This window comes from Ceratotherium simum, chromosome 10, assembly GCF_057802395.1.
Source record: "Ceratotherium simum simum isolate JZ-2026a chromosome 10, ASM5780239v1, whole genome shotgun sequence".
Lineage (NCBI taxonomy): Eukaryota > Metazoa > Chordata > Mammalia > Perissodactyla > Rhinocerotidae > Ceratotherium > Ceratotherium simum.
The window spans coordinates 1,549,836-1,569,803 of NC_141909.1; the positions used below are offsets into that span (position 1 = coordinate 1,549,836).

At 40.3% G+C, this 19,968-nt stretch overlaps 1 protein-coding gene across 1 annotated transcript in view; it reads left to right on the forward strand.

The window, feature by feature from the left end:
- The window catches only part of TUBGCP3 (tubulin gamma complex component 3), an 80,316-nt gene extending 65,967 nt beyond the window's left edge, over positions 1–14,349 (forward strand). The window contains exons 20-22 of the mRNA XM_004423180.3: positions 3,570–3,710; positions 10,735–10,851; positions 13,259–14,349. Of these exons, the coding sequence (XP_004423237.1) occupies positions 3,570–3,710; positions 10,735–10,851; positions 13,259–13,417 (417 nt within the window). The 3' untranslated portion in view covers positions 13,418–14,349. The remainder of the gene's footprint in view (positions 1–3,569; positions 3,711–10,734; positions 10,852–13,258) is intronic.
- The last annotated feature ends 5,619 nt before the right edge of the window (positions 14,350–19,968 follow it).

The window sequence follows — 19,968 nt, forward strand, 5'->3', positions numbered from 1 at the left end:
ATTTCCTTCATTAAGTAGTAGATAATAACAATAAACAAACACATAGAGACAGAGATTGGATTGGTGGTTACCAGAGGGGAAAGGGGGAGGGAGGAGGGAGAAAGGGATAATTCGGCACATGTGTGTGGTGATGGGTTGTAATTAGTATTTGGGTGGTGAACATGGTGTAATCTATGCAGAAATAGAAGTATAATGATGTACACCTGAAATTTATACAATGTTATAAACCAATGTTACTGCAATAAACAAAAAATTAAAAAAAAAATGCATGTCTCAAGACTTTTAGCCTCTGACTATTACTAAACCTCATCTTTATCAAGCTGAGATCATAGAAAGTTTGTGAATTGTCTTTCAGTTGACACATTTATTATTCAGTAGATGTAGATGAGTATTGTCATACACTGTTGGATGAGTTGATGTAGTAACGACTAGGACATTGCTCCTGGACTCAAGGCCTTCACTGCCACGTGTGTCCTAAGTGTCCTGGTCAGACAGCACAGGGGCTCTGCAGGCAGATAGACCGAGGTCTCGGTCTCACTTCACAGCTTTTGGCCCCAGTGTTCTCTTGTTTTAAAAGGGTACGATACTCGCCTCTCTTCTGTAGATTTTTGAGAAGTAAGTTACGTAATTCATGTAAACTGTTTCTCATAGTACCTGGTACGTAACTGTTAGTTGCTACTGTTTTTAAACAATTAAAAGTCATCTCGTGTGTGTGTTTATGGAGATATTTATGATAGATTTAATTTTTTTCAGGATTATATTATCCTACTGAGGATTACACCCACACTGAAATCAGATTAATTGTGGTAAATAAGAACTCAGTTGGTAATATAGGAGTTTTAGCCCACTTAAATATGAAAATTCTGTGTGAAATGAGTTCAGTAGTCACCCTTCTTGCCTCTAGAAGATTTCCACTGATATGAACAGAATCCAAGGAGAAAATATTTTTGCCTGTAACATAGTTTTCTTGTGATAATGGAATGTTTACATGTGAGTTGGTGCCAGCTAATTTCACTGAAGGAGTCATTATGCTAAAGGCTTTATAATCATTTCTGAAATGGTCCCTTGGCTGATGGTTTTACTTTTAATTTGATGGTTTATTTAAAATGACCACTAGGGATATTTTTGTTTTCTAAGAAACTCAATATTTCAAACAATCTGTTATTGACATAAATTAAGTATATTTTTATTATATCGCTTAGTAAGAAAAACAAGCCTGTTTGATACACATAATTTTGAAGTTGGAGGTTGTGGCATGACAGTTGCAGGTGTATGTGTACATTTTGTAATTTGTGTTTATGCATTGTTGAGAAAAATCCTGAATCACAGTAAATTGTAGCAAACTGGTGTCACCACAGACACACTTTTGCGGTTATCCTGTATGAATAAATTGCTAAATGAAGCTCATATTGTACCCTTAGCTTGAACGAAACAGCAGAAAATCACCTCATAGATTAGTTGTTCCAAAAATAATAAATTTTTATTTGACTATGGTAAAAAGCAAAGTAGAGGAAATATTAAAAACAAAAAATTAGACCGTCTCTATCTTTTGCTTTGCTTTTATGTTATAAAATAAGACCCCTCCAAGAGAACAGACCACTTTTGGGATGCGCACGGTGTTTGCTGTGTGAACCTCGGGGTCGCCGTCACAGCTGGAGGAGCAGCTTCACTTGCGCAGGTCCTGCTGTCGGCCCAGCCAAGTCTGCGCGCTGTTTCCCACAAGTGTGTTGTCGTGAGGGAGAGCGAACATGAACTGTTCCCTTTGCATTATCTGAGTTCTCTTGGATTAGGTTGTTCCAGGGATGGTTCAGCAAATACTAGTCAGTTTTGTTTCACGTAAGAGTCAGACATTAGCTCACCTGCTAATGGTGCCGCCTCAACTTGGTAAATGAAATCTGAGCCTGCGTATTACTGTCCCTTCACAAAGGGACGTGTTTTAGCAGGGTACGGGTGTCCATCAGATAATGGTGAGGGGAATGGCACTGCAAATGTCTGCACTAACTCTCAAATTGTCTTCAACAACGGAGTTAGTCCAAGGTCTCAGTTTCTCCCCAAATCGGCTTTGTTGTATCTTCCCATCCGTGAACCTGGAGCCTCTCCAGTTGTCTAGTTTCTTTTATGTTTCTCAATAAAGTCATACCATTTTTGTCCTATAAACATCTTACACATCTTTTGTTAGATTATTACTAAATTTGTGGAATTTGGCTGGTCTATAGGGAATGCTATTAATTTCTTTACTTTGATCTTTTATCTATTTTTTTATTCCAATATTTTCTAGATCTGCTTAAATCGTATTTTTTACAAGGAAAAACAGTTTTGTTTCTTTCTTTCCACAGGGTATGCCTTCTGCTGTTTTTTCTTGCCTTAGTGTGTTAGCTAGGTTGACTAGGAGCACGGTGGGACTCCTTGTCTTATTCTTGAGATTAAGGAGATGTTGTCTTGTTTTGCCATTGACTGTGGTGTTTGCCAAGACATCTGATAGGACCTTTATCAAGTTAAGGAGGTTCCCTTCGAGTCCTAGTTTGTTTACATGTTTTATATAAATCACGAGTTGGTGTTCAATTTTAACACGATTTTTTTCCGTGCGCTATTGAGATTATCTTTTGTCCCCCTCAAATTGTTAATGGATTTTTAAAAAGTCTAAGATGGCAGAGGATAGAGTTAATCCTCCTCTTCACTTGTGGTGCACTGTTGTCCACGTCCACAGAAGACCTCTCATGTTTGTTCGGTTTAATGTCACCCCCTCCCCAGTCCCTTACCCCTACCCTACCATTGGCACCAGGGTTAGTGTGTTTGCTGTCTGACCTTAGGTATATACATGGTATTTTGCATGGATATATTTTATATTTACATAAATGATTTTCTGCAGTGGATCTCATTGTTTCCTCCTTCTTTCTGTGCCACACTAAGAACAAATAACTAAAATATGGTAGATTTATACTGAAGAATACTCTGCAACACTTACAAGCAGTGAACTAGAAATATGTACTGTGACACTGATACGTTTTCAAAACGTGTAGAGTTTTTCCCTCAGTGTTAAACCATCCTTTCATTCCTGGTATAAAATATAATACCCGTTTTTTAAAACCTTGCAGAATTTGTTTTTTATATTTTATTAAGAGTACCCTTTTCCATATTCTCCATGTCTGGTTTTGGTTTGTGTCACACACAAAAATGAACATTGAGATGCTTTCCATTCCTCTCTAATCCTTGGAATAGTTCCACTCCTGACCCAGCTCCTTACTACTAGCTTTGAACTTTGGGGTGGCACTTGGGGTTTGTGAGGTTGTTGTGAGGCCCGGAGGTGATCTGCAGGGAGAGCTGGTGTTGTTCTGGTGAGACAGAGTTGCTGTGCTTTCCCGGGACCCGGTGCGGTGCTGCTGCCTGGTAGGTGTTTGGTGAACGTCTGATAATGAGTGAGTGAGCAACAGTGAGCACTGGGAACGTGAGCTGATAGCTTGTTTTGTAGTATCTTTTTACTAATTATCACTATTTTATTTGAAAAACTTAGTAATAAGCATGTTGAGGCTCTATTGATAAAAAGAAAGAAATTTGTCTTATCTCTTCAGGCACTTTTAAACCAGCTTAGAGCCGTGTTTGATCAAATCATTGAGCTTCAGAACACTCAAGATGCAATATATAGAGCTGCTCTGGAAGAACTGCAGAGACGATTACAGTTTGAAGAGAAAAAGAAACAGCGTGAAACTGAGGTATGGTTTTTAAACTGGTGGCTTTATCAATGTAAATAATGAACTTATTGCCACAGTAATCACAAATGCAACAAATAGCTTTCCTGCTGAAGTGTTCATGAAGCTAAGGCTGTGCTCACGTCTACCTCTGGGGTCCTCAGGAGGTATTGCCTGTTTTAAAGGGAGTGGTCGCCATCATTATCATCATTATGTTTTAAAAAAATGCAGACAACAGTATTCACGAGAATCACAGATCTCTTGCCACTTTTCATTAGTAAATGTCGAGATGCAGATATCCGTCTGTATCGGTGTCTCTGCAGAGTGGTACCCTGACACTGCACCACTTCATTGTCTGAAGCTGGTGGATACATATGTACATATGGGAACCAAATTTCTGCACCTGTGGCTATTTTCATTGTGACCTTACTAAACTATTTTATGTCTTCCAAGACCTTGAATTACAAAGATTTATTGAGCACGTTTGGTGGTTTATGGGATTTCTTGTATTTGATATAATCAGTATAATGTTTTACTTTTTTTTTTTTTCCCCCCGAAGCCCCAGTAGATAGTTGTATGTCATAGTTGCACATCCTTCTAGTTGCTGTATGTGGGACGCGGCCTCAGCATGGCCAGAGAAGCGGTGCATTGGTGCGCGCCCGGAATCCAAACCTGGGCCACCAGTAGCGGAGCGTGCGCACTTAACCGCTAAGCCACGGGGCCGGCCCCAGTGTTTTACTCTTTAAAGATGCTTATTCTTGGGGTGGTGACAAATTTTTTGGTTAATATGGTTTGATTAGTTTATTTTTGAGTATTTGTTCCCTTAAAATTTGTGTTAGAGGGTCGTATTTAGGTTGGAAAATTCACAACTACTTAGAGCACATGTTGTTTCTTCAGGGTAGTTTGGAAACAGGAATAGTACTTCATTTGTATTGCCAAGAGCAGTTGTTTGTGATTCTGAAATGTAAAAGTGTGCGCAAAGAGCCTCCTGACCTGTGCTTAGGCAGACTGAAGATTCAACCCTGACTGTAACTCAGTGGCTTTGTGCCTCTGGGTGACTTGACTTCTCTAAGATGTAGTGTCCTTATTTGTAAAATGGGAGTGAGTTACTTGTTTACATGTGGGGATGTGTGCCAGTTATTTAGCATTTAGTGAGTATTTAGTAAATGCTAGCTAATGCTGTGATTTTTAAAACTGCCCCCATGTCCCAGAGAATCTGCCCTTCTGGAGGACTGCTAAACTATGTAAAATCTACAAAAATCAGTCCTTAGGATTTTCACACTCGGATGAAAGCATGGCGGCCAATTGTGTGGGAGTTGATGGTTCGCTCTCCAGACTGTTAACCATGAGCGCTGGAGTGGAACAGATCTACATAATAAGTCAGCTTTATTCACTGTATTTTATTCAGATATGCTTAGGGATACAGTAGGAGATCTAAAAGCTGAACCTATATCTGAGAAATTATTTAAATTTGGTAGGGAAAATAATTTATGATGCAATCATTGAGACCTAAAGTCCACTGAGATTTTAAAGAGATTATGCAAGAAGACTCATAAAAAGGTTTCAGAATCCTGCGAGTGTGCTGTGATGTAAGTTGGCTCTGCCTGCTTTACAGTCAGCATTTTGCCTTTTCTTCTTCTCATCCTGCTCTTGGACAGAGGGTTCCCAAGGGTCTTCTTCCTCCTTCAGTCCCTTGTCCTTAGTTCTCTGTTTTCTTTCAGCTTTTCTCCTCAAAACTCCTCCATTTATAGTGATACTTCCACTTCAAATTTGGGATTAAAGGGCTTTTTTTCTTTTAGTATCTTAGACATTGGAAATCTTGGTTTCTAACATTAGCATATGCAGTTATTTGCTATCCAACGACACTCACCCCATACACATCTATACACACACCTGTCTTAGAACAAGAGTCCTGGTGCTGCCCCCGGCAGTGTAGCAGCAGTTAGTCGGTGGCAGTGTGTCCCACCGGGTGAGCGCATCAGATCCCACATTGTAATGCTCCTGCAAACAGTTACTCCCGTAAGGTTGTGCCACCAACTCAATACAGTTAGAATGATTGGTCTCATTTGTGCTTTTAATTTTTAGGGATAGCTTTTAGTTATAAAACAAAATTGAATTTAATTATGTAACGTAGTTACTTGTTTCTAAAGTCAAATCTATGAAACAAAGCATTTAGACAAGTCTGGCTTTTGTTGCTCTTCACTCTGTACTAGTCTCTGTTGTGAATGTGGGTGTAAAAGCCCAATAGAATATTGCCAAGCTGTGATGTATCAAAGGATAGGATGTTACCAGCAAGTGCCGGTTTATTCCAAGAATATGAAGCTCTTCTGTCATTCTAGTAAAAATATTGTAATTAACCACATTTACAAGCTAAAGGGGAAAAATTATATGATCATCTCAATAGATGGAGAAAGTACTTTAATTCCAAGTAAGATCTGATAAAAGGTTTGTCTGAAAAATCTACAGTAAAACATCGTACTTCATGGTGCAGTGTTGGAAGCATCTCTCTGGTTGTGGGATCGAGACACCGTGCTGTCACCACTTTATTCAGTGTTGCACTGGTGGGCTAGCCAATGTTATAAACCAAGAAAAAGAAATACCAAGTGAAAGAAAGAAAGAAAGCTGTTTTTCTTTTTTTTGCAAAAGTCATGGTTGTGGACGTAGAAAATCCAAAATGATCTTTAAATAAATTACCAGAATTAATAAGTGAATTTATCAAGGTTTCAGGAAACAAGGTCAGTATACAAAAGTCAGTTGTATTTTTTCCTATCAGCAATAAACATACCGAAATTTTAAAAGAAATGCCGTTAAAAGAACATTAAAATGTAATAAAATATATGTAAGACCTCTATACAGAAAACTGTAAAACAGGGCTTGGCAACCTAAGGTTTGCAGGCCAGGTTTGGCCTCCCGCCTGTCTCTGGAGACAAAGTTTCCCTGGGACAGCTGTGTCCGCTCCTTTACATCTTGTCTCTGGTTGCCCTGGGCTGCAGCACTAGAGTTGAGTGATTGTGACAAAGACCATATGGCCCCCAAACACTAAAATATTTGCTATCTGGCCCTTTACAAAAAGAAAAATTGCTGACTACTGCATCCCTGAGAGATGTTAAAGCCACCCTAAATAGAGATGTATATCGTGTTCATGGATCCCAATTCTAATCCCAACAGTTTATGCTTTTTTGGGGAGATAGAAAATGATAAGCTAATTCTAAAATTTATGTGGAAATACATAGGGCCTAGCATAGTGAAGAGAATATTGAACAAGAACAGAATGAGAGGATATACATTTATAATTGAGTATACATATATAGTCAAGACTTAAAATATAATTACAGTAATTAATGGTGTTAGCTCAAGGAAGGATGGGTCAGTGGAGCAGAATAATGTCCAGAAACAGCCCCGCAGGATTAGGGTCATCAGTTGCTGACGAGGTGGCACTGAGAACAGTGGAGAATAGAGCATCGTCAGTGGTGTTAGGTGACTGTCCTGACCCTGCCTCACTCACACACATGTAGAGCCACCACGAATCTGAACATGAAGGTGAAATGCTAAAGCTTTCAGAAGGCAACATAAACAATAACTATAAAAGAAATTAAAGATGAATTATTATGTTACAATTAGTAATGTCTGTTTGTCAGAGACACCCTTAAGAACATGAAAAGGCAAGGGAGAAGATATTTATGTACACGTAAGTGACAGCTCATCCAGAATGTATAAAGAGCTCTTACAAATCGATAAGATAACTCCGTTGAAAATAGGCCTTACATTTACGAAAAGGTACTCACCCTCTAATTGTCAGGTAAACGAAGATTAAAAACCCCAATGATATACTTTACACCCCCCAAGAGAATGACTAAAGTTTTAAAATAGACAACAGCAAATGTTGGTGAGGATATAAAAAATGGAGTAGTGCCATGCCCTGTTGGTAGAGGCTAAGCTGTTATAGTCGCTTTGGAATGCTGGTTGGCTGTGGCCTAAAGCTGAATTTAGGAACACTCTGACCCAGCATGTGTACTCCTAGGTGTTTCCTCAACAGGAATGCATTCTTAGATGTCACAGCTGTCATACCTCATAGCTGGGATACTTCCAGGAGATGATGGTGGTAGCGACGGGAAGGGACCCCCAGAGGGTCTTCTGGGGCGCTGGTAATGTCCTGTTTCTTCATCTAGATGGTGGTGCCTGGTATATTCATCTCGTGACAGTTTATCATGCTGTCCACTTAGGATTCTTGTACTTCTTTGTATGGATTATACTACAAGAAAGTCGTATATTTTAAAAATTGGTTTAAAAAAATAAAAGAGGTTGGTAGGAGAAGAAGAGATAGGAAGTAATATTAAAGTTTTGTAATTTCATCATCTTTAAAAACCCAGCATCAAAAAATATTTTTTAAAGCTCAAAAAGTAAATAAAACAGTTATAAATATATTAAAAGATATAAACATGAAAATAATGTCTTCTAAAGTTGGGTGGCAAAAAGAAGGAGGGCATTAATCATTATTGCTCAGGTTAGGGTGTTAATGCCATCCCAAGTAAAAAATGATGAAAACGGTATGTTTTATGAAGGTACAGTTATAAAGGTATCCGCTAGAACAAAAATGTAAATCTTCCAGATTATCAGAAGAAACACAGACCATGTAGTAAAAAATTACCACCCTCAAGTAAACCAGAAAGCATGTCATAAATATATGACAGAACAAAGACCAGACATACCGTCCTGTCGATAAAGGTAACTAGATTGAAGCCACCTGGTAAAAGAAAAGCCCTCTCAGAGAGAGACACCGTTGGGTTGGTCCCCCGGTAAGTGGACTGGATTGCTTGTCGTTGAGGGTGGCTTGTTAGAGGACTGAAGGGCTAGTTGCCCGGGCCGACCTGCTAGTTGGGAAGTTGTGGTATGGAAGAGACGCTTGGAACAGAGTGATGCAGACAGTGTGAAGAGAAAAGAGCGGACAGGCACACTAAGGAAGTGAAATTCTGCAAAGGAAAGCAGGCTGCAGATCAGGGCGAAAAGCGGTAAACAAGATGAGGATGCCTTATAACAGTGACAGGTGCAGGTCATGACGATCGAAACAGTCCAGTATCAGTGGTCACGAAACAAGAGTAGGAACTACAGGAAGAAATGGATCAAAACACATCAGTATTAGAATATAATCCAGCTTCTCTCAGACCATGAGAGCTCACATGCGCATAAAGAAGTAGCACACGGTAATGAAACGCCGTCCTCCTCAATGCGTGTATTAATAACTAGAGAGAAAGTGAGTAAACTGGACACCCCACTCAACATTAGGAAAGCAACAGTGAAATACCCCTGAGGGGGCCAGAGGCCTTGTCTGCTAGTGGCAAGAGCAAAAGTTAGTGAGGCAGAAAACCAAACAAAGGAGCTAATAAAATCCAAGAGCGCCTTTTGGGGTACAAGGGACAGTGGGGAAGTAAAATAAGCTATCAACTAGCCTAATAGGTAACGGGAGGAGAAAGCACAAATATACAGAATAAGTGAGAGAAAAACCATATATGATTTTGCTCAGTTCTGTGGAAATAAACCTACCTCATTTGAGGGAAATTAATGATTTTCTATAAATTTTCAAAATTGACCCCCAAAGAGAAGGCAGATTCTAAACAGCACAACTACCAAACAAGAAATAAAGTTGTTGTGTAGTTGGCCACCTGAAGGGGACCAGGTCGGACAGCACCGAGAAATCTAACCAAACCTTCCAGCAGTGGTGAGCTCGAGTGCTCTGTAAATTATTCCAAGTCATAGAAGAGGAAAGCTTCCAAATTCTGTGTATGAAGCATTGTGAAGTTGACACCAGTATGGAAAAAGAAAGACCAAATCTGGGTTATAAATATTGATGGAAAAAATGTTACATAAAATATTAGTGGAAAATATTTAACAGAATATTTAAAGAATAATTAGCCAAGACTGGGGTTTATTTCAGGAATGCAAAGGTCAAGGAAATCTGTTAGTGTAATTCAGCATGTTAATTGATAAAAGGAAAAGAATCCTATGGTAATTCCTATATATGCTGGTTGAAAAGGCATTTAGTTAAATTCACCGTTGAGTGCCGACCCTGTGGCTTAGCAGTTAAGTGCACACGCTCCGCTACTGGCGGCCCGGGTTTGGATCCCGGGCGCACACTGACGCACCGCTTCTCCGGCCATGCTGAGGCCACATCCCACATACAGCAACTAGAAGGATGTGCAACTATGACATACAACTATCTACTGGGGCTTTGGGGGAAAAAAAAATTCACCATTGATTGAGAACAATCTTTTAAAAACAGACGTAGATGGATATATCTCCAGTACATACATCATGCTTAGGGGAAATAGTAAGAAGCATTCCCATTAAAGTCAAGAGTTAATGTGAGGTTTAAGGGGTGCCAGTACTTGAAACCACCTGGTTTCACTTTTATGTATACTGTCTGTATTAAAAATGTGTACAAGATGACAGAAAAATATAAGGCTATTTATTACAGCATTGTTGGTAATAGCAAAAAACTAGTGAGCTTGTGACAAGTTATCTAAATTGTTACATGTTATACAGTGTAATACTGTGGTTATTAAAAACAGAGTTCTCTGGCAGGCCGGTGGTATAGTGGTTAAGTTCGCACGTGTCACTGTGGTGGCCCAGGGTTCACAGGTTCAGATCCCGGGCGCGCACCGACGCACCACTTGTCAAGTCATGCTATGGTGGCGTCCCATATAAAATAGAGGAAGATGGGCCTGGATGTTAGCTCAGGGCCAATCTTCCTCAGCGAAAAGAGGAGGATTGGCAACGGATGTTAGCTCAGGGCTCATCTTTCTCACACACACAAAAAAACCCAGGGAGTTCTATGTGTAGTCATATGTATTGATATAAAATATTTCCAGGGTACATTAGTAATTGGAAAAAGTAAGCTGGAGAACAGTTTGGCATCAGAAAATGATCACAGTGTTTTAGCAGTCCAGGGGCACACAAAGCATGCATCCCCGCTCCTGACATTCCGTCTCAGTCCCCTCTGACAGCCTCTCCATCCAGATTTTAACTTAATTTGGTCCTTCTGGTTCTTCAGGGCCAGTGGGGAGTGACAGCAGCAGAGGAGGAGGAGGAGAACAAGAGGATTCAAGAATTTCAAGAATCTATACCAAAAATGTGTTCACAGCTGCGAATATTGACACACTTCTACCAGGTACGTGTTAGAGGAACAAAATGCTTTCCAAATCCTCGCAATGCTCATTTTCTGTAATTGACAGGTGCCGTCAAAATGATTAAGAAGGAGTCATTTCCATCATTTCCTAGCACTTTTTATGCACATGTGAGTAGCACCCACAGCGGTGTCCACCTTGGCCGGGACCCGTCCCAGGGATTCTGGTCTGACTACTCTGTGGTGCGGCCAGGACTGGGGACCCTGGCCTGGGCTGGCTTTGGTGTTGGGCAGTGAGTGGGAGCTCTTGGAAGACGGCTCAGGCTTCTTTATGAGCCAGAGGTGAGGCGTGTGCTGCAGGCACGCTGGGGAGAGGCGTGTGCAGGGAGCTGTGAGGAGCCGGGGCAGCCGGCGTCGGGATCGGTTCAGCTCAGGTGGCAGATCTGAAGTTGCTGAGGGAAGCCAGTTGACAGGGTCCATGTGCTCTGCTCTTTATTTCTATGTTGTGGGTGTGGTTTCTGATTTTATCTGTTTCTCAGTGTGATTTTAGTGATGGAAATATAGATGAAAAGAGTTTATAAAGGATTTTTCCATTCAGTTACTGATGACTGTTAGACAAATCAAGCATTGACCCTCAGACATTTAAAGCTTATGTTGTTGTGTGCTAGTGTCTTCATGTGGTTCAGAATTTAAAATGAAACACCACCCCACTGTTCTGTGGTCATCTAGTTTGCTTCCCAGGGTGGTTGTACATTTTAAATTTTGTATTTTTCTTCAGCATAACTAAGGGGGATATTTGTCCGTTTTGCAAGTGGTCTTACTCTGACATTGGCTTACTAGTTCATTTTTGTTGAAAACATGTTTCATAAATGGTGGTAATGACTGGTTTATGCTCAGTGCAAAAATATCTTTATTGGCTAGATGTTGTGATGACGAGCTGCCCTCTTGACCCCATGTAGTGTACCTAGTGTGTATTCATATTTCTTAAAGGTGGATACCTGGTGGTCATGTCCTACTGTTAATTAAGGTGTTTGTACAGCTGCACAAGGAGTGATTTATAACCTAAGAATGTGTCCATGCGCTCATTTCTAAAAGAGACAATGATGGCTACACAATTTCCTGATAGAGTTAATGCATTTTTTAAAAAGTAATCTTAATCAGTATAATCCCAGTTTTACTCGATTTACGGTCTTAATCTTCTTTGTAAATCATTACCATTCAGATTTCTTTTTCTTAACAGAGAAAGTCCTTTTCTGTTCTCTTTGTGACGGTGCTTGAAACGGTAGGGTGATGACAGTCATTTACTGCTTGTGAATGGTCACCCAGAGTCCTAAACCTGTGGAAAGAAGTGTTCCCCAGATTTCCTTGTAGTGAGTTTCACACATCATCATATTTTAGTTTCATCGTTTAACAGGAAGTCACTGTCTATATTTTTAGCAATATCATCCTTAGGAACTTTCTCCTAAGTCTTCTTTTACCTAGGAAGACAAAGTGACATTCACACAGAGGCACACTGCTCGTTCAAATGTAAAATTGCTGTGTGTAATATATATGAGTCTCCACACCTACCAGCTCTCCAGGACTACCCCAGAGGCAGGGAGAGGGAAAATGACAGCTGTTAGAGTTGAAGAGGATTGATAAGGATGTATGGTGTTTCAGTGACTTTTCTCTGCAGATAAGAACTTTTCCATACTGAAGCTGCAGAGACAGCAGCACTTACCTTGACCAGAGAGATGTCTGCCAGCTGTGAGGCAGGCTGTGGAACCTGACAGGGATGGAGTTTGTGCTTACTGAGTGACTCTTTCAACCCTGAATAGAAGCAGTCAGTAATTTTGTCCTGTTAAAGCTTTCATAAACTTCTGAAAGCCCATCATCTTTACAAAGCCCCCTTGATGAGGAGGTGATACAGCCACATTCTGCCCCACCCTTCAGGAAGGCGACCACAGCCTGACGTCCACAAAGGCCCTGGGACCCTGATGTCCTGGTTTGGAGCACGGTCTCAGTCTGTTCTCCCATCAGGGCTTTATGGTTACATACTCTCTCATAACTCATGTGAAAGATGAAAGTGTAACTAACACTGAGCTTTATATTCAAAATACAAAGGATAGAATGTTTTAACGTCAGTTGCTTGGCTGTTTTGCTTATTCTGTAGAACTTAGAGCAAAGAGGAACAATCTGTTGGTTAGTTCTTTTAAACAAAATGTGTGCATTGCTAATCTGTGTTTGTAAAATGGGTGTCTTCCCAATCCGGGCTGCGGTGGCTCTGTGAGCTCTGGGTTCCTGGAGCAGTTCCCGTTACCCGGCTGCCTGCCATGGGAGGTTCACGTAAGACTTGTGGATTTGGGAGGAAAAACAGCCCCAGATGAGATGAAAATGGCTGGGGTGTGGGTGATGGGTTTTGTGGATACTTCCTTTCTGAAATGAGTGTTTTATTCTTTGTGGTTCTTTTTAGGGGATTGTGCAGCAGTTTCTGGTGTTATTGACGACCAGCTCTGATGAGAGTCTCCAGTTTCTCAGCTTCAGGTTGGACTTTAATGAGCATTATAAAGCCAGAGAGCCAAGACTCCGAGTGTCCCTGGGCACCAGAGGGCGGCGCAGTTCCCACACGTGAGGGGTTTCGTATCCTTGCAAGGAGCTGCCCGTGCTGTTTATTGCATCATTGGACATAAACATTCATATTTAAATTCTCAAGGCAACTGGCATGCTGCGGGCATCCACCGTTCCTGCCCCAGACACTTCAGTGTTGCGATGGCATGGCGTCTGGTGGAATCAGTCTTGTTTTTATACATCGGAGTTGAATATATTTGTAATATCGCTCAGTTAAATAGGCTGGTTTGCACTATTCAGATTTATTTCTAAAAGTCTTCATGTTTAAAAGATGCCACACTTTGTTGAGGCTTCTTAAACTCTCCATGATATAATTTATGTTTGCCACAAAAAAATCAGTTTCTTTTAGCAAAAACTAGGGCGATGGATATCCATCAGTTGAGATGGTGATGTCATCGCTATTTTTTTAACATCCTCTTTAGAGGCAATTTTTGTTAATACAATCAAATTAAATTAAAACAAAATGTCCCTACTAAGAAGATATATAGAATATTTTATTTTGTTTTTAGTGTTGTAAAATATTAAGAACGTTTATATCTTACTGTGTCTACACATGTTTATTCTTTTCTCTTCCTTCAAAGTTTACATTTTTATATTTAATTTACTCTTTCAGATAACTTGTAGAACAGTGTAGAACAAAGTAGGAGTGCTATGGAACAAAAACATCCGTCACCTGAAGCAGTGTGTAAATATGGGTGACTAGAAAGTTAATGTTTATTTTCAAAATTCTAATAAGCATTGGAAAGAAATTGACTTGAATAATGAAGATTTCCTTTTTCCTTGCCTATTTTTTCATTGTAAATATTTATATACTACTGATCAGATGTTGGAGGGAAATGTTTTTGTAAAAATGTCATATCGAGTCACATAAATCTGCCTTTATTATGTTGCATAATAAGTGAAAACTTAGAAAATTAAAAGCAATTATCTTTCACATGTATTGGTTATTTCTTGAATAGTCTGCGGAGAGACACGCTTCACTCACCAGGTTTGGAGGGCAGGGGTTGACAGGGTTTGATTTAATGTGCTTCAGTATATGAATTATTTAATCAGTGAAACCAAGAAATTAGGCTGTGCAGCTTGCATTGTAGAGCTGAAGGGAGTGCCACCACTCAGGGCTTGTGTGACATAGCCCTTCCGGTATCTGCTGTCCACACCTGATTCTTGGGGACATAGAGTCCCTCTCAAGTGAAAGGGGCGGTCGCGAGTCTTGGCTATGCGGAAGTGCATCTGTGGTGAACTTCTTAGGATGTACATTTAATTTTAGTTTAAAAATTCATAAAATGAGAAATCTGGAGGAGGTTTCTCTGCTGCAAAGTGTCCCAGAAATGGTGGTGTTTTGTGTATCCCCAGGAGAAATGTCCCAAAGTTTTTTGAACTTGGAGTCTGCTTTTATTTTATTTGAAGCTTTCTCCAGAGATTAATCCTCAGTGGAAACCACTCTAGAAAATGCTACTCTAGATTTGGGGACTAAAACTCTATTTAAGCTCAGGAGCCATCAAGTGATTAGGCTTGATTTGTGGGTTATGGAGGAGCTTCTGAGAAGGGGCCCTCTATGGAGCCAGGACAGCTCTGTAGGGCAGGGTCTCGGGTCTTGCTCAGAACAGAACTGTGCGTCTGGAGGATGGAGGCGTGGACCACAGAGGGTCAGGGCAGGCTGGGGGTGATGGGTAGAGGACACCTTGGAAGAACTCATTTCAGACCCACTGAAAATGTCACTTTAATGGACGGGCGGGTGTGTCACGGGGCAGGGTCTCATCAACCAGAATCAGCAAAGGCTTTGATGAGTGGGGCCCCGTACTGGGTGGTTGAGATGGGAGAGCCTGCCTCAGGGGGTGAATCTTCTCTGGAGGCAGGTGCCCCCGGCATCGCCCTGGGGAGGTCCCTTCCTCACCCGGAGAAAGATAATCATCATCACCTTTCAAGGTTGTGAAGATTGGAGATAACTTGATGCATAGGGTCTGGCTCCTAGTGAGTTCTTAGTAAACGGTGCTCTTGTTTTGGTGGAGTGAAGCCTTTTGCCCTGGGCAGCTCAAGTATGCCCACCCTAGCTTTTCTGTCATTGAGGATGCCTCTTATCCACCCAGGAAGTTCAGTTACTGTGGCTGAAGGCACGTTTATCCTTGGGCTGGAGGACTCGTCTCTCTTCTGTCCTGTTGAGTTAACGGGCTTGACTGAAGAGGGGAGTAGGCCTGCCTTACACGTCTGCAGCAGAATTCATGGCATTGTGATTCTACCGTCTCTGGAGAATGTGTCCTCCAGACTTTAAAATACACAACAGAAAGGTACCGCCAACTTCAAAGTCCCAGTTATTAGGAAGAGAGCACTTTCACCAAATAGCATGGTCATACTCAAATTGTGTCACGAGGCACGAAGTCCATGTGAAGGGACAAGTTACCCGTAGGTCCTGTTGACAGCTGAAGCTGCCCTTTGCGCTCGTGGCCCATGGGGAACACGGGCTGCTCGTGGCTGGGAGTACTGGGTGTGGATGCTGTGGCTACAGGTAGCCGGGAAAAGCCGCCTATCCGGTCTTCCTGAAGAGTTCTGTAGGACTGAGGGTGGCAGGTGGCCCCAGGTGAGCAAGAACGGCTCCTTCCCTGTTCATATTCATCTAAGTAGAAGTGTGGCGTGGAACAGCATGTTGAAATTTAGTATTTAGAAATAACAACTATAGATATATGGGCATAACCAGATGAATGCAATGTGCTATGTAAATGGTAGGGAAAGCTGGTGAATTCTGATTTGGTGACTTGGACCAGATCGTGAGGGTCTGCTGGAATTTGGGTGAAAACCAAGAGTGACGGGTGAGATGTGCTCAGAGATGTCTGTTCTCAGAGCTCTGGCAATTGGTCAGAAGATCGCTGTCTTGAACTCGCCATTATTCTTCCTAGTGACCTGCTTAGTTTTAATAGTGTCCGAATTACGTGGCACCTTTTTAGTGGGTCGATTATGAACAACCATTTCATTTTCTGCTGTGGTTGCTAGACTGTTCAGATGTTCTAATTCTGAGGTCGTTTTATTTCCTAGAATATCACGCGTTTTCATTTAGAATTTCAAATTTGTTGGCATTAATTTTTACATAGGTGCCTTTATAATTTTTGAAATATTCATATTTGAGTACTATTCCTTTCATTCCTAGCATTATGTATTTGTGTGTCTTTTTTCTTCCTGGTCACATTGACCAGTGTCATTACAGTTAGGTCTTGCAAAAATTCTCTCTTTCATGGTGTTATTTATATTTTACTACAGATACATTTTTTTGGCTTTATTTATAAATTACTCTTCTATATTTAATACCTCCCTCTTTTGGTTTATTGTTTCCTGAGTCGAATACTTCTAGAATTTCCTTTCTCATTGCATTTCTGACGGAGTCGTCCTCTGCACTAGCTTTAGTTACATCACAGGTTTTCATAGAGTGAATTTTCCATGTCCTTAATTCCTAACTACCATGGGATTCTGTTATTTTCTTTTGACTCTGGATATAGTTAAAATTTTCGAATTTCCAGGAAGTTTTTTTTTTTTTTCAATTTTTTCTTTCTGAAAAAGAATAAAGGGAAATTTGCCAAACCATATATCAAAATATAAGGCTACAATGTCTAGAGTGGTATGGCACAAGAATAGAAAGAAAGGTCACTGGAATGGAATAAAGTGTCCAAAAGATGCCAGTCTTCATGGGTCTTTAGTATATTTATTGAAGGTTCACTTCAGAGATACGTGAGATGTCTGATTAGTCAACAAATGCTTTGGGGTAAATGGTTTTGTGTAAACCATTTGGAAAAAATTTAAATTAGGAGCTTTAACTCATATTACACAAGAAAACAAATTCAGAGGACTTGGTTTAAATATGAAGAGTAAAAGCGTTACATTTACTGGAAAAAAATGAAGCAATATTTTTATAATCTCAGAGTTTGTAAACACTTTCTTAACATGGCATCAAGGACAAAACTATTAAGGAAAATAATGACAGATTTGACTACCTAAGTGGAAAACTTACACATTAAAAGGCAACATTACAAGAGTTAAGACAAATGACAGGCTGAGAAATCTAATTGCAACATTTATAGCAAAGTCTATAAATTACAGCAGACCCCTATAAACCAATATAAAATCCTCAGACAGTTCCAAGCATGTCAGTTAGTAATTTAAAGAAGAAATACAAACACGTGAAAACCTTTAACACCCCAAGACATGCAGTAGCAGCCTCACTAGTTAGTGGAACCACACCACACATGGTTCAAGTCAAAGTCGGACAAGCCCTGATGTGTGTATGAACCAGAGAGCACCCCACCACCCGCAGAAGTTTCCTTTGTAACCCACCCCCCGCCACCTGTCACTCCCCCACCAGCAACTGCTAGGCTTTCTGTCATGGATCATTTACATTTTCTAGAATTTTATACAAATAGAACTATAGAAAATGTGCTTTGTGTGTGTCTGGCCTCTTTACTAACCATAGATGTTTTGAGATGTGTTCCTTTTAGTTGCCTGTATAGAGTTCCTTTTGCCTTCTTCCTGAGTAGTTTCTGTGGGTATATCATAGTTTGTTTATCTCGTCACCTGTTGATGGCTATTTGCATTGTTTCTAGTGTTTGACAGTTATAGATAGAGCTGCTGTGAACAGTTGTGTACAAGCCTCTGTGGATGAATGCTTTCATTTCTCTTGGGTGATTAGGAGAGGATGGCTGGGTCATCTATGGTAGGTTTACATGTAACTTTTTAAGAGACTGCCAAAGTGATGAGACCGTTTTACATCCTGAGCGCTGTGTGTGTGAGTTCCAGTTGTTGCACAGCCTTGTCAACACTTCGTGTGGTCAGCCCTCTTAATTGTAGATATTCTACTAGATGTGTAGTGGCATTTCATTGTGGTTTTAATTTGCATTTCCCTAACCTCTAATGATGTTGAGCATGTTTTCATTTGATTATTTGCCATGACACAGTGTCTATTAAGTATTTGCCCATTTTTAATTAAATTGTTTGTTTCCTTATTGAGTTTGAGAATTCTTTATATATCTGGATATAAGTCTTTTATCATACAGGTGATCTGCGAATATTTTCTCCATTTGTGGCTTGTCTTTTTTTCTCTTGTTTTAATTGAGCATCTACGAGGTTTTCTGCTCATCAGCATAGAGATTTTTATTTAAGTCAGTCGTGTGGACAGACGCTTCCCTGGGTAAAGTTTGTGGGAAAGAAACTCCAGACAAAAAAACCTGCGAGGAGAATTACAGCAAAGCTGCCACTGCTCTTTTTGTTGTCATCTTAACAACAAAGTGACATTTGTCAGGGGAACTAACATCTATGTATTAGCCTGTCAGAGTCATCACCATGGTTAAACTAATGTAATTGTGTCAACTTTAGATCTACCCTCTCCATCACAGATGGCTACTGAGCACTTGAAATGTGCCTCGTCTGAACTGAAACGTGTAAAGTACACCCCAAATTCTAAATATTTAGTAGGAGAAAAAGGAATGTAAAATAGCTCAATATTTTTTCATTACTGATTATGTATTGAAGTGACAATATTTTGTATATGTTTGCTTAAGTAAAAAATATTACTATTATTATTTTTTTGTGAGGAAGATCAGCCCTGAGCTAACATCTATTGCCAATCCTCCTCCTTTTTTCTCCCCAAAGCCCCAGTAGATAGTTGTATGTCATAGTTGCACGTCCTTCTAGTTGCTGTATGTGGGATGCCGCCACAGCATGGCCAGACAAGCGGTGAGTCGGTGTGTGCCCGGGATCCAAACCCGGGCCGCCAGTAGCGAAACGCGCGCGCTTAACTGCTAAGCCATGGGGCCGGCCCCCTAAAAAATATTATTAAAATTAATTTCAACAGTTTCTTTTCAATTTTTTAATATGACTACTAAAAATTTTTAAATTACATAGTGGCTCTTGTATATTTCTGTTGGACGGCGCTTTTTCTTTTCCAGGATTCCATCCAGGACACCACATGTCAGTTAGTTGCATGTCTCCTTTTTGCTGTGACAGTTTCTCTGCTTTTCTTGTTTTTGATGACCTTGACAGTTTTGAGGCATCCTGGTCAGACATTTCAGAACGTCCTTCGACTGGGTTTTGTCTGATGTTTTTGTCATGTTTAGACTGGGGTTGTAGGTGTTTGAGGTAAGGTGCCCTTCTCGTCCTCTGGTGTGCAAGGTGGACACCGTCAGCATGGCTCATCACTGTGGATGTTGACCTTGGTCACCTGGCTGAGGTCGTTTTCTCCACCGCAGGGTTCCTCCTTTATTCCTCTTTTTCATACTCGAGGGGGAGATGTTTTACATATTTAAAATTCTTCTGCATGGGAGATTTGTCTCTTCTCCCCCATATATTTATTTATTCAAGCATTTAAAAATATCAGTATGGACTCACAGATATTTATTTTATACTTTGGGTTATAGTTCAATCCTACTTTATTTATTTTGTTGCTTAAATTGTTCTTGAATTGTTCTCCTTGAGTGAGTTTTGGTAGTTTGTGGTCCATTTCATCTAAGTTGTTGAATTTATGGGTATAGTGCTGTTGATAGTATTTTCTTATTTTAATGTCTATAGAAACCAATGATC